We start from the raw sequence: 14,735 nt of genomic DNA on the forward strand, positions 1-14,735 counted from the left end.
GCCAGGTGCCCGCCCGCTCGCCCTCGCAGGGCGCCGCCCGGCTCGTTGGCGGCCGCGGCGCGGCGCGCCCCATGCCCGTGTGTGGCCATGTCCTACCCGCAGGGCTACTTGTACCAGCCGTCCGCCTCGCTGGCGCTCTACTCGTGCCCGGCGTACAGCACCAGCGTCATCTCGGGGCCCCGCACGGATGAGCTCGGCCGCTCGTCGTCGGGCTCCGCGTTCTCGCCCTACGCCGGCTCCACCGCCTTCACGGCGCCCTCGCCGGGCTACAACTCGCACCTCCAGTACGGTGCCGACCCCGCGGCAGCCGCCGCCGCCGCCTTCTCTTCGTACGTGGTGAGTGAGCGCGAGCCGCGGCGGGCAAGGGCAGCTGGGGCCGCGCGGGGCGGGCGGGGGCTGCGGGGGACACGGGCCTCGGCGCCACCGCGGACCGCCCCCGCCAAGCTTCGCGGCCCCTGCAAACTTGGGAGAGACTGTCTCGGTCGGCTTCGCCCGGGCCTCCGGCTCAGGAGTTGCTCGGAGAGCAGAGCCGCCTCCTGCTTGGGTCGCTGAGCTGGCGACGAGGGTTTTTCGGGGGAGAGGTCGCTGCAATTAAAGAGCAGCATTTGGTTCAAACGTGAGCTCCAGGCCGTCCTGCACATTTTATTTCATTTTGTGTTTTTGGTTTTGCCGTTTTGGAAAAGTAGTTCAAAAGAAATGGACCAGAAATCTGAGCAGAAGCGTGCTAAGTCTATGTAAATGTGTTTGGCCTCGCCTTTAATTAGTCCTCCAAAATGTTGCAAATCCGTAATCCTATCTTCGCAATCCGATTTGGAGGTATTAAATTTCTGAAAAGTCGGCCGAGCTGCGGTGCATCCGGGATTTTTCGGCCGGGTGCACTTTCTGGAAAAGCGCCGTGGCTTCGGTTTGGGGTAACATTTTTGGAGGGGTGGGAGTGCCGGGGCAAGGCTTGGCTTTTCGTTTGCCTTTCTCTGTGGGGGTAAAAATACCCTGACTTCCCGTGCTCTCCCTCTCTGCGCCTAACGCGCAGCCACCCGGGCACGAAGTGGGGAGTCGCCACTGCTGCCCAGGCCTCTGGGTGGAGGGCCTGGCCGCGGCGGCCGGCTCTGCGCCTGGGGGGCGGACTTGCCCCCGCGGACGGGGGCCTACAGGGTGCCACTGAGGCCAGGACGGCTTCAAGGGCTCCCTAAGGACCGGAGTCAGGAGTTGGCGCCCCCGCTGCCTTCCGAGGAGGAGGAGTTGCCCCTGGGTCTGAGCCCGGCAGCCCTACCCCAGGGAAAGCCCGGAGTTCGGGCCTCGCAGCTCGCGGACCCCTGGGCGCAGGGAGAGTGTGCTTCGGTCCTCTAGGTGGTACTGGGAACCAAGGCCCACTCTCTCTCACCTTCTCTCCGCCTGTTCCTCGCAGGGCTCTCCCTACGATCACACACCGGGCATGGCAGGCTCCTTGGGGTACCACCCATACGCGGCGCCGCTGGGCTCGTACCCGTACGGGGACCCCGCGTACCGGAAGAACGCCACGCGAGACGCCACCGCCACGCTCAAGGCCTGGCTGAATGAGCACCGCAAGAACCCCTACCCCACCAAGGGCGAGAAGATCATGCTGGCCATCATCACCAAGATGACCCTCACCCAGGTGTCCACCTGGTTCGCCAACGCGCGCCGGCGCCTCAAGAAGGAGAACAAGATGACGTGGACGCCGCGGAACCGCAGCGAGGACGAGGAGGAGGAGGAGAACATTGATCTGGAGAAGAACGACGAGGATGAGCCCCAGAAGCCGGAGGACAAGGGAGACTCCGAGGGCCCCGAAGCAGGTTGGTGGACGCGGGGAAGGATGTGTTGAGCTGGAGTAAGGAGGAAAGTGGGGGTGTGGGGGGGGGAGAGCCTGGAGGTGGGGGGCAAGGGTCTCTCTGCCTTTGCGGCCAGGGACCTGGGCCCCGCCGCTGGGCCTCTCCGCGCCCCTTGACGGCCTGGGGTTTCTCCCGCAGGAGGAGCGGAGCAGAAGGCGGCTTCGGGCTGCGAGCGGCTGCAGGGGCCGCCCACCCCCGCCGGCAAGGAGACTGAGGGCAGCCTCAGCGACTCGGATTTTAAGGAGCCGCCATCCGAGGGCCGTCTCGACGCCCTGCCTGGGCCCCCCCGCGCCGGCGGGCCCTCCCCGGCCGGGCCAGCGGCAGCGCGGCTGGCGGAGGACCCGGCCCCTCACTACCCCTCGGGCGCGCCGGCTCCGGGCCCGCACCCGGCCGCGGGAGAGCTGCCCCCCGGTCCCGGCGGGCCCTCGGTCATACACTCTCCGCCACCGCCGCCGCCGCAGGCGGTGCTCGCCAAGCCCAAACTGTGGTCTCTGGCAGAGATCGCCACCTCCTCGGACAAGGTCAAGGACGGGGGCGGCGGAAGCGAAGGCTCCCCATGCCCACCGTGCCCCGGGCCGGTAGCGGGGCAAGCCTTAGGAGGCAGCCGCGCGTCGCCGGCCCCGGCGCCATCGCGCTCCCCCTCGGCGCAGTGTCCCTTTCCAGGCGGGACGGTGCTGTCCCGGCCTCTCTACTACACGGCGCCCTTCTATCCCGGCTACACGAACTATGGCTCCTTCGGACACCTTCACGGCCACCCAGGGCCAGGGCCGGGCCCCACAACCGGTCCGGGCTCGCATTTCAATGGATTAAACCAGACCGTGTTGAACCGAGCGGACGCTTTGGCTAAAGACCCGAAAATGTTGCGGAGCCAGTCCCAGCTAGATCTGTGCAAAGACTCTCCCTATGAATTGAAGAAAGGTATGTCCGACATTTAACGCGGGCTGCGTCGGTCCCGGACTTTCCTAATTTATTAAGAAACATGGCCTTGGCAGTTATTTTTTTCCATCACCAAGAGAGAGAAACAAAACTACCCCTCCTATTAAAAAGTTTATAGTTCTCGGAGATGGGTAACATAAAAATGTAAACATCTCCACACACAAAAATGTCTTAACCAACCGAAAAGAAAAATTTAAAAAAGGATTTGTATTAAATCTTATTCTGTATATTTAATGTAGCATTTTTGTATTTAAATTGATAATTCAATATCTTTGAAGTAAATTATGAAATTAAGACACCTGTACAGGCATTTAATGTTTTTTTTTTGTAATATAAATATATACATTTGTGTTTCCCCCGGAACTGTTTCATAGTTTAAAAATACAAGTTTAATTTAATTTTTTACACCTATTGATTTTTCTGGATATGAGCTAAAGTATTATTACAGAAAGGAAACAGGTTATACTCTTAGATTTAAAAAGTAAAAGAAACTGCAGCCGCCTTTGTAAAATGCAAAATATTTAATTAAAAGAGATTTTAACATAATCAGAGCAACTCATTACTTTTTAGAAGCCTCAATAAACTGTCCATCGCCTTGGACAAAAGGTGGAGACCTGCAACTTTCTCCCCCACCCCCCAAGTGGGCAATGAAAGGTTCCATAGAACTTCGGCGTGCCAGGGGGGAAACCGTAATTAGGCGGCAAGCCCCGGGGACCCTGGCCCTGAGGGGAATGCAGATTTGGATCACTGATGCGGGCGGTTTGGGGGAGATTGGACCCTGGAAGAAGGAGGGGAGCGACCCAAGTGTGTGCCCAGAAGGGAGAAAGGATCGCCAAGCCTGCTAGAGACACGCACCATCCGAGGTCCGTCGCTTAACCTAATTACTTCCAATCAGTGTCGTGTTTTATGCAAAGCAATCAGCTGGTGAACTTTGCTAATGAGTTCGATTTTATGCCGGATTTAGCCCTTATTACTATTTCAAAGGTGCCATGGGCTAATGGCGGGAGGGGAGCGTAAGGGGATGCCGAGGAGAAGGCTTTCCCAAGTCACTCTTTTCCTTACCCCTTCAAGACTGGGCATTGATCTCTTCCTTGGATTTGATTAAATTAGTAAGTGTTCCAGCCGCGCCAGTGCGGGTGGGAGGCGGCCCCGTAGATCCCCGCGCAGCAGCGAGGCTGGGGCCGCGGGACCGTCTAGGGGACGGTTCCCCCCTTTCACAGGTAGGTGTCACACTTGTCCTGAATTACAAGCCTGCACTTTGCAGAGTCGGAGACTGGAAGAGAGTGGGCGGAGTGGGGGAGGGAGCAGCGCAGTCGCTTGGGGGCAGTGAGGGGAGCCCCGAAGGGCCCGGAGGGCGTCCCTACTCCCCCCCCCCTCCCCCGCTCCCGCACGAGCCCCCTTTTTGGACGAGTGGCCTTCAAAAGTTCGAGGACACTTGCCTAGATAATGAGGCTGTTGTGGACTCGATCGGGCTTGTCGCGTTAGCGCTTTTCCTGTCGCTGATTCAAGAGTCCGAGTAGCTACAAAAGTATTTCTGAGGTTTTATTTTCTCGTTTGAATCCCGCATATTTCATCTCAAAATGAAACATCAGGATGAGTCTCAATCCCAAATGAGGAAGAGCCATCGCCCTGTGCCCGAGGCCCACCAACACTGTCGGTGTTATGGTCTCCGTTTTGCGCGGGAGAGTTGGAACCGCGGGCGTGTTTTTACTTCGTGGGAAATTTTCGGTGGTCGGGGGAGGGGAGGGTTTATAGGAAAAACATACTCCAGCGAGGGGAATTAATTTGCTCTATTAAGCCCAAGCCTGAGTGTAGAGAGAATGTGTTTGCCCATAACACCGGTTTAATTAGGCTAAATCAGAATGCACATATTTGCATTTCTGCTCAAGATTACTTGAACCCTGCTTGGTTTTTTTTTTTTTTTTTTAACACACCCCAAACTTTCACCAGAGTTTTAACTTTTGCTATGTTTTTTTGTTTTGTTTTGTTTTGTTTTGTTTTAACCTGTGACGGGGCTCCATTAGCTTATTCGAATTTAAAACAAGTTTGAAAACTGCCTTGTCCAGATGTTTTTGCAAACAGCGGTCGACCTAAGAGTTTAAATTAGGGAGAAGATTCACGCAGGGAAAGTGGTTTCAAAGCTGGAAGTGTGAATGATTAAATATGCATGAGACGATCGTATTTTATTTTGTCCCTTTAATTATAAATGATTTTTTTAAACAATCGAATTCCAGAGATGACTAGCCCCACGACCGACCGCCACCCCCGCCCCCCGCGCCCCAGCCCCCTCCACCCACCCCGCCGACAGCCCGGTTCACAATCAGCTTTTTCCCCCCTGTTGAATATGCAGCCCCAGGAGCCACCTTGTCTTCTAAAAAAGTCAGAAGAATAGGCCAGTCCCCTTCTCTTAAGAGAGAGTTTAAGGACGACATCAACTCTGCGGGGTTTTGGAAGCGCCGGCCCTAAACCCTGCCCAACGATTTTAAAAAGAAAATTACAGGCCTCCTCGTGTTCCCGGGAATATGCAAATGGCGCGGCGCGGGCCTCCCAAGTCTGATCGCGGAGGCTCGGGGCTGGGAGCCGAATGCCCGCGGGGCTGCCTGGGAACGGGACCGCGCACCGGGGAGCCCGCGGCGTTTCTCCCCAACGAGGGGCGGTGCGAGGAGCCTCCCGGCCGGGGAGCGAAGCCACCAGGGGCCGGAAGGCTGGTGCCCGAGTCGCTGCCCCCGGTCCGTACCCCTCCCGCCCTTGGCCTCTGCAGGGTCCACGGGTGTCTTTGCGCCCTTCATCTTGAATACAAGCCTCCAATTGAAGTCTGGGGTTTTCTCCTTGCACAGCTGGGTTTCGTGGCCAGTGGTTTTGCTGGTGTCCGGAGACTTTCCAGGGTGGGGGAGCCTGCCTGGCAGCCCGAGGTTTAGGTATTTAGGGGCTGTCTCCCGCGCTTAATCCCCGAAGTAATTTCGTGTCTTTACTGTCCCAAGTGCCTCCTGGAGCCCCGCTTGGCCGTCTCAAAGGCACAGAGTCTTGGAGGCGCTGGGGCGAGGGGGGAATTTCCGGCGTTGCGGTGGGGTCGAGGTTTGTTCGCGGGCTTGGGCTGGGGCGCGGAAGTTGCGCGAGGCCGCCCCAAAGACACCTGGGCGCTGGGGCCGCGCGGGCGTTTGCCACCTGCGCGGGACTGCGCCGCTTCTGGCCCCCTCGAGGAGCGTTTAGCTTGGCACTTAGGGGCTAGGAGGGCTGAACCCCAGGCAGCGAGGGCTGCGGGATCACCGCGCGGGGTCTAGGCAGTCAGCCCCCTGAAGCAGCGCCAACCCGGAACGAGCTGGGTCCCTTTCCTTACCCCTCTATGGGGGCCAAATCAATTCACGGGACTTGGGGGTGGAAGAGACAACAGCCCAGTCAATCCCGGAGGGCGCATAAGCGCATACTGAGGAGAGACCGCAGAAAGGGGACCTTCTTGCTTCCCTTCCTGCTCCTCGGCTGGGGGTGCTAGGGCCCAAAATGTTGTTCCCTGGCCTGGGTGTAGGGCCTGCGTCGAGGCCTTCTAGTTTGCAAGCTTTTCGGGGCCTGTCCTTCTGCCAGGGGTGCGCAACTCTTGGAGCCTGGAGGGTTGAGGGGAGGGTCGTACGTGCATGTTCAGAACCGGCCGTGCCTCCCAGCCCACTTGTCCCCCACGACTAGCTGCCAACGCCGGCAGAGGCAAGGAAGAGCGCTCTGCAAAGCGCCCAAAGTGAAAGGAATGTGATTGCGCTCCCGAGAGGGAGCCGGACGCGGATGCAGTTTAGGAAGGGCGCCGCCTACTGGTCCCCGGGCGCCACACGGTTCACAGAGAGGAGGAGTTAGGCAAGACCCGGCTGTGCCCCCCACCCCCAGCAGGGTCTTAGCTCTGAACCCCAAGCGGGTCAAACTGAAACTGTTCCTCCACTCCACTCTCTGCGGCGCGGGTCCCACGACCCAGTTAGCACTGGAGATCTGGAGAGCAGGGCCCGCAACCAGGACACTTTTAACGCTCCAGATGCCCGCCACGGTTTGGGCACAGTCCCGGAAACCAGGCAGCAGGCAATTGAGAAATATGCCGACGGCTGAAACAAGGGTGCGGGCGGGGGGGGCCGCAGCAGTGCGCGGCCCAGGCAGTGAACCAGCGTCCCCGCTCCGCTTCAGGTGCCCCCTTCCGCTTCTGCGGGCCTTTCCACGTCGGGGCTCTGCACCCCGCGCGGTTTTGTTTCACCTGCGGTTTGGCATACCTGGGGTCTACCCCGCAACCGCACCCCCCCCCCAAAACCGTTTCTGCCCTTTGACCTGGGGGTTGGACATGCATACGAAAAGGAAAAACAAAACTACCTTCTCATTCTCAAAACCCTCCTATTTCGAAAGCATCTTTAATGAGGTCGGCGTGGCCAAGCAAGGGGCGCTCGCCTGGGCGTTCCCTGTCGCCCCTCCAGAAGCGCTAACCGGTAGTATTGACTGGTCTCACCCTGGTGCAGAGATCTTGGGGGAAAGCGGAGGCGCGTCCTCGGCCTGGCTCTTGGAATCCCTTTTCACTTCGGCCTCCGAATAGGAAAATCGGGCCTGAGTGAGACCTTGCCACCTGCCCGCCTTCCAAACTGGCCAAAGCTGCGGGACTGTCCCTAGACCTACTCCGCAGGTCACCCGCCGGGACCAGGCCAGCGTTGGTCTCCTTTTCGTTTTCGTTTAAATGCGACTTGAGTCCAGGGCCCGAGGCGGGGCCCGGGTTGTGGCCTAACGGAGGATCGCCTCTGGGGAGGGGCTGGAGCTCTGGCTGCACCCCCTGCCCAGGCCGACCCCTTCGGACCTTGAGCGGGTCTGTGGCCTCCTGTCGGCCGCAGGCCCCAGCTCCGGGTCCCCAAGGCCGCCCTCCGGGCTGCGCTCGATTCCCGCGCCCGGACGAGCCCAGCGCGCCCAGACGCCACTTTTCCCAGTGAAATCTGCTTTTATTTGCTCCGAGCAAACCCCGGGCTCTCAGCGCTCCCGCCTGATGGATGCAAATGTAAATGTGCACTTATTTAATTGGATCAGGCCCCAAGATAAAAGAGATAAACGGCTCCCCGTTTGCTAACTTATTTTCCGAGGCATGCAGCGCCGCGGAGGGGAAGCTAATGAAGGAGCTACGCGTCGCTCGGCGCTCCAGCTCTCCACGGTCATAGTGCGGCGGCCGGTAGGCTCCGCTTGGCCTGCGGCTCCTCGTCGACCTCCTTTCCACGGGCCCTGCCCGCCGGGTAGGGCGCCCGTGGGACCTTCTGTGCTCCAGGATCAGAAAGTGAGAAGGCGCGGCGCTGGCTTCGCGTTTCCAAATACCCCACTCCTCGCCACAATTTTCTCCGGCTCTTTCCCCTCTCCTCTCTTACCCTCCTCTCCGGGCTGGAGTCAAACCGGCCCGGCCCACTCGATAGAAAAATCCTTTCTTGCTCTCCTCCCCTGGCGTTATCTTTCACTCCAGGAGGCGGTTTCGGAGAGAAAGACGCCAGGGCCACGCGAAAGGCTAGGCGCGCCCCACCCCCATCCCCGCCACCAGGGTCCGGCGGAGCCGCCCTTTATACAGAAGGACCCCCTTTTCTGTTCCCAGATGGCTCTCTTTTGGAGCCTGGAATTTCTTTCAGAATCGTCAGGAATGGATTGGAGCCATGGATTACCCCCGCCCGCCAATAACGTGCGCACGCAAAACCCACAGCCCTTCAATAATTTCAAGGGGTCACGGGACCCCGACATCTAGACATGGGGGGGGGGGGAAGGGCCGTTTGGCTCTCCCCTCCCCGGGGCTGGAGTTCGGAACTTCAGCGCCAGCGCATCCTCCTCAGCCATCCTTGGTTCGTTACCCAATTTGGGGCCTGGGATTTTTTCCCTCCGCCAAATTTCTCTTCTGTTCAGAAGGGCTGGGGAGGAGATCGAGGTGGCTGAGGACTGGAGGCCGGACGCCCCAGCGTGCGGTGCATGGGTGTAAAGGAGCCAGGGAAAGGGGCGCCCTAGTCGGAGACCTTCGCCAGGTAGCCCCCGGAGGCGAGGCTGGGCAGGGCTGGGAGGCCGACGCAGGGGAGGCTGGCCGGGGCTGGGCCGGGTGAGGCTGGGCGGCCCGGCCGCGCCCCATCCCCGACGCGCTGATGGATTGGCTTGTCAGGAGGGCTCTGTGCGCGGAGCCCATCAGAAAGCACTTACCTCGCTATACTGAAATTACTGTCTTTTCAGGGGCTAATTTGTGTAACTCCCATGGAGGGGCTTGGAGGGGGTTTGATGAGGCATAAAATGATGATTAATGAATTTATTGGCCGCTGCTCATCAAACAAGGGCTGGAGAGCTCGCCTCCGCACTGGCGGCCTGGCGGCGGCGCTCGACACAGCTGGGGTTCGGCCTCGGGGGGCAGGTGGTGGAGGGGGGCGCTCAGCGCTGCAAGGGTTTCCCCGGGCGCCTGGCCCTGGCCCTGGGCGCCCTCCTTGACCTTAGCTGCTTTCTGCTGGCCAAGCCTGCATTCCGGGCGACTCCAGTCTTGCCACCATCGTCCCCAGCGGGCGGGCTTCTCAGGCCTTCGGGGGAGGCCCGACTCCTGTGGATGCAGGCCCAGAGAGGGTGTCGGCTTCTCCAGCCTCAGGCTCTTAATAGCTAGGAAGAGTGTGACCAGGGAGTCCCAGGCATCGTGGGGTTGGAGGGGTAGGCTGTTGCAGCTTCCTGGTTGGGTGCTTGGGCCTTAGTGGCTCAGTACTACCCTGCAACTTACTAAGTTGCATGTCTTAGATCAGATAACCTCTCTGAACCTCAGTGGCCTCATCCGTCAAAGGGGGCCTGCATCACCCCTGGTTTTGTGAGGATTCTAGTGAGTGGCACATAGATGTCCTTCAGTATGTCACCCCCCCCCCCCCAGAGTCCGCTCTGCCTTTGGTTCCCCAGGACATCTTGCCCTGGGGAAATAGTGCAGGAGAGACCTTGGCATTGACCTCTTCAGTGGAATGCTCAGGTTAGCCTCCAGGTCAGTGTAGCTCTGCTTCAACTATTCTGTTCTCTTCCTCCGATGGATGCTAATTGAGCACCTACAATATTCCAAATGTCCTGTTCCAGGGGCTGATGATGCAGCTGTGAACAAAACAAAGCCCCTGCCCTCCTGGAGCGTAGACCCTGGAGGGGGAGACAGGAAGTGAACAAATGCCTGTGATGCTGGCTTCTCACAGTGTCCCGGTGATGAGCATTAGCAGAAAAATTAAGTAAGGGGAGGACACAGAAGGGAGTGTGCTCTCCTAGCGAGGGCAGTCTGGGAAGCCTCCTTTGCAAGGCATGCTTGAGCAGACACGGAAAGAGGTTGGGGCATAGGCCATGACGATATTGGAGTGGGGGGGGGGGGCGGGATTTCTAGGCAGAAGGGATATAGCAAGTGCAAAGATCCTGAGGCAGGAACAGGCCTGAGCCACAGCCAGGAGATCTTTGTGGGAGATGATGAGGCCCAGGCAAAGCCGGGTTCAGGTTATATGGGGCTTTATTGGTCCTGGTGAGATCTTTGGGTTAGAAGCAAGGTCCAGCGAGGGGGCTGCTGGAGAATCCAAGGGGAGGTAGCACTGTCATGGACCATGTTGGTAGCCAGAGAAGTGGGGAGAAGTGATCAGGTTTAGGCTATTTTTTGTAAGTAGAGTCAACAGGCTTTGCTGATAGACTGAAGGCGAGGGGTGGTGAGCAGAAGGGAGTTCTGGATGCCTCCAGAGATTTGGGCCTGAGCCCCCAGAAGCTTGGGGATGCCATTTGCTGAGACGTCGTATACAAGAGAGGAACAGGGATTTTTTTTTTTTTTTTTTTTTTTTTTTTTAGAGAGGGGGAAAGTGGACACTATTCGACCTGACTTCCAAGCGTTTTGACCCAAAAGAACAGCTCTAGGGGACAGTGGCAAAGCGCAGAGTCAAGGGCAAATCCTAAAATGAACAGACCCTCCTTCCAGAAAGCAGACACTTCCGAGTTCTCTGACCACCACCTCTCCCCTTTTATTTCTGTCTTTTTTTCTTGTTCTTTTTTTTTTTTTTTTATTTTTTTTCCAACGTTTTTATTTATTTTTGGGACAGAGAGAGACAGAGCATGAACGGAGGAGGGGCAGAGAGAGAGGGAGACACAGAATCGGAAACAGGCTCCAGGCTCTGAGCCATCAGCCCAGAGCCCGACGCGGGGCTCGAACTCACGGACCGCGAGATCGTGACCTGGCTGAAGTCGGACGCTTAACCGACTGCGCCACCCAGGTGCCCCTATTCTTTTTTTTTTAAATCAGTGGAGACACTGAGGTTCGGAGAGTGAAAATGACTCGCCCAAGCTCACAAGGTGAGTTTCCAGGCAGCACCACCGAGCTGGAAATCCAGGTCGTTTCACGCGTAGGCGGTGTTCTGTCGGTGCCTCGCCAGAGCTAAATTCTCTGGGATATCTGTATTTTAACAGAGAACTGGAAACAAAATGCCTTAACAGAGAGGAATGAATTTATAATGGTGCAATCTCAGACACTGTGACAGGCTGTCAAGGGAGATATTTTTAGGCTGGGCCAGGAAACATCTTAGCCCTCCTCCGATGCTGCTGGAGGACGGCTGCCTCGTCAGGACTCCCTGTGTGAAGTAAGGATGAGGGAGAAGCTAGGCATGTGCTCTCTCTCCCAGACACTCAACGACAAGGAGGACCTAAGACTGCTGCCCCCCCACCACCACCACCGAGGAAGGTTTTCTTCCCTAAATAATTGCTATCTGAAAAGATTTGCTCGTTTCTTCTGTTGGAAGTGACTCTGCCCGCCCACCCTTATCCAGATAATTCAAGCAAAAACGTATGTTCCCGTGCCCATAGGTTTAAAGACCAACTTCCATCAAATAGAGATTTTTGAGGGGGGGGCAAGGCCCTGAATCTCGTGGATCTTTCGCGTGTTTATTTTTGAATTCCTTCCTTCCTTCCTTCTCTCTTTCCTTATGTCTCAGCTTGACTGCCTCTTGTTTGTTTGTTTGTGTGTTTGTTTTCAATTCTTTTCTTGATTCCTTGTAGTAGATATATGGTCGTCAGCTGGGGCATTTTTTTTTCTTTTTCTTTAAAACTACCAGTGGCTTTGTCCCCAAGGGAACCCACAGGCCCCTACGAACAGCGTCTTGACATCTTTCAAGCAGAGTGAGACATCTGTTAGCCCTAGATTCCAAATACCCTCACAGTTCCATAGCATCCTAGACACCTTCCCAGCTAACTCGGTTTGACATCAGACTTGCCACATAGTTGTCATTTCTGAGACCTTTTTTTTTTTAGATCCCAAACCACGAGGTTTTTTTGTTTGTTTGTTAGTTTCGTTTGCTCTCTATTTGTATCCACCTTCTAAATCCCAACCCTGTGGTAATAGGTGACTCTTTCTCCAAATACTCAGACGTGCGAAGACGTTCATTGGCCGTCGAGGACCGATTTTCCTGGATCACATAAAAGCGTGGATTAGTGGCAACTTGGAGAAAAGGGCTCATTTAGAATAAACACCACCTCTCTGCTCTCCTGAAGAGTGTGGTAGAAAGATCATTGGCCTGGTTTATTTTGGTCGGTGGAGTTGTTTTTCTCTCCAGATTTTTTTTCCCCCTTCCTTTCTTTTTCCTTTTTAATTTTCCCTTCTAATCTGGTAAACACTTGACAGGTCCTAGACCAGGTAGAAGGGATGTCTGAGAAGGCTCCACAGGACTTGGGTCTGCAAGGAATGAGCCCTTGCTTTTGCCCAGTGCTCCTCAAAACCCTCGGTGCTCCCACCCTCCAGTCCTTGTCATAACCTCCGACACTTGCAGCTACTGTGAATGTAATGACTTCCTTTGGGTTCTGTCTCCACTGACTTATTTTGAGAGGAATATTTATACCGCCGCTGTAATGGAAAAACAAGTATCATTTGCCATCGACAGAAGACAATTATAAAAAGCGAATTCGTTCAATGAAGTCCTTGGTCCCCTGGGCTTTGAAGGTGACCAGCATCTCTCAGGCTCTCGGGCTGCTCCCAGGGGCTCCCCCAACCCCACGCCACTCCTTTGCGGGCTGCCTTCAAAGTGACGTGGGCCACACGAGCGTCGCGTCGCCCTAACTAACGTCATCTCGCGTGGCCCCAGAGATGGGCTTACCGCCCTTTGGAAAATTCTAAGTGTTCGTTTTATAGAACGGAGGCCCTGACTTGTTCAGCGTGCTCGAGCTCACGAAGCTGGTTGGTGACAGAACCAGGGATGGCTACCTCCCCGTGCCCACCCTGCTGCCCCCTCTCCCCCCTCTCCCTCCCCGTGCTCCTTTCTTAATAAATCCCTTGGGCTGTCATCCACATCTCCACACCTGCTTTGGAGGAGGCAAGACCAAAACCTGGAGGATGTTTGCAAACCTGCTGAACCGTTTCCTTGTAAGCCACCGGAACTGCAAGGCCTAAGCCCCTTTTCTCTTGGCGTGGGTCACTCTTTTGGGGGGGGGGGGTGAATGGCCAAGGCCAACAACCCACTATACCGTCCCATACCACAAAAGACTCTGGACCTTCTTTCCTTCTTCAGGGAAAGAAGAGGGGGCCGGGCCCTCCAGCTTTGAACAAAGTTGTGGGGGTCGGTGGACTTGACGGGGGTAGATGCCGCCCCTCTTTGACAGGTTCCTGCCCCTAGCAGTCCCAACGTGCCCTTTTTCTCCAGCTGCTCTCAAGTGGGAGGCTCCCATCCACTCTCCTCTTTCCTGAAGCCACCCACGGTGACACACGGTAACCCCCTTTACTGCTGCTAAGTGGGGGACTGTTGGGACCTCGCTGTACTGTCACTCAAAGGCGAGGCTCCCCACCACATTTTGCCCCTCCCCCTTTTTCTCTCGGTGGCCGGGGAGGACCCTCAGCACAGCTTGCTCACCGGCTCGACCCTCCCCTCTCCCCTTCCCTCCTTGGAAGGACTTACCCAACACACCTCTCTTTCCTCTTATGCCCTCCCTCCCCAGGTCCAATAGATCCTTCCAGGGGATCTCATTCAACCGCCTCCTGTCTACTGCTCTGGTCTGAGCCTTCATCATCTGTTGCACGGACTATCACATATGATCCTGATGGTCCCCCCACCTCCCCTGCCCCGGCCCCAGTCCCCTTCATAGCACCCACCTAGAGCCTAAAGCCTCGTGTGTCCAGAGTATTCCATGTTAGTGGAAATGAAAACAGATGAGTGGATCCCATGCCCACGCGCTGGTTTGCACTTTCCCACACACATGGGAATTTGGAAACAGCTCTGGGGCCAGACAGATGTGAGCTCAGATCCTGGCGGTGCTCCGTTACCTTGAGTGTATCCGCGAGCCGGATTAAACGGCTGAGAAATCTAAACAGCGAGGCTCAGGAGGCGCGGTGGTGATTGAACGGGTGGGCTCCGGGGCCAGCCTGCCCGGCCTCCGTCGCCTTCCGTGCCGTTTGCCTGCTGTGCAACCCTGTGAAACGTCCTGAACCTCTCTGAAATCCAGTGCCGTCGCCTCTAAAACAGGGATAACAACAGATCTACCTCAGAGGCAAGGGTTAAATGAGATCATGTGGGCCAAGCTCACCGAAGCGCATGGTTGACGCTCCATGAACGTAACCTTCACCTCACATTACTCAATAAATATGGTGTCTTTCTTTTAATGGCAAGTGACTCCACCTGGGAATTTTCCCCTCTTTTTGCTGCCCAGCAATGGTTAAGATGTCTAGAGTTAAGGAGGAAAAAGAAAAAAAAAAAAAAAAACACACCTTATTTTAAGAATCGCTCCTCGGAACATTATTTCATTACTTAAACTTTCTGCTGACTCATCTCGTCTTTGGTAACTGAGTCTTTCTTTACCAATAACCTTAATTACATCAATCACTCATTCCAAAAACCGCTGAGTAATGAAAAACTCCTAGAGGTGACACTGGACCTCTGTCACACAAGCAGAGGCTTGCGGAGGGGGAACCGGTTTTCCTTCCATTTTCTTCCTTCCTTCCTTCCTTCCTTCCTTCCTTCCTTCCTTCCT

General features: G+C 56.4%; 1 protein-coding gene across 2 annotated transcripts in view; it reads left to right on the forward strand.

Moving 5' to 3' along the window:
• Nucleotides 1-6: 6 nt before the first annotated feature.
• The window catches only part of IRX5 (iroquois homeobox 5), a 20,231-nt gene continuing 5,502 nt past the window's right edge, over nucleotides 7-14,735 (forward strand). The window contains exons 1-3 of one of the 2 annotated variants that reach the window (XM_040498037.1): nucleotides 7-336; nucleotides 1,406-1,811; nucleotides 1,986-2,765. In XM_040498037.1, the coding sequence (XP_040353971.1) occupies nucleotides 88-336; nucleotides 1,406-1,811; nucleotides 1,986-2,765 (1,435 nt within the window). In that variant the 5' untranslated portion in view covers nucleotides 7-87. Of the gene's footprint in view, nucleotides 337-1,405; nucleotides 1,812-1,985; nucleotides 3,330-14,735 lie in introns of those variants that run through there. The other variant, XM_040498038.1, reaches the window with a different exon arrangement.

Source organism: Herpailurus yagouaroundi, unplaced genomic scaffold, assembly GCF_014898765.1.
Source record: "Herpailurus yagouaroundi ecotype Mexico unplaced genomic scaffold, PumYag 190, whole genome shotgun sequence".
NCBI lineage: Eukaryota > Metazoa > Chordata > Mammalia > Carnivora > Felidae > Herpailurus > Herpailurus yagouaroundi.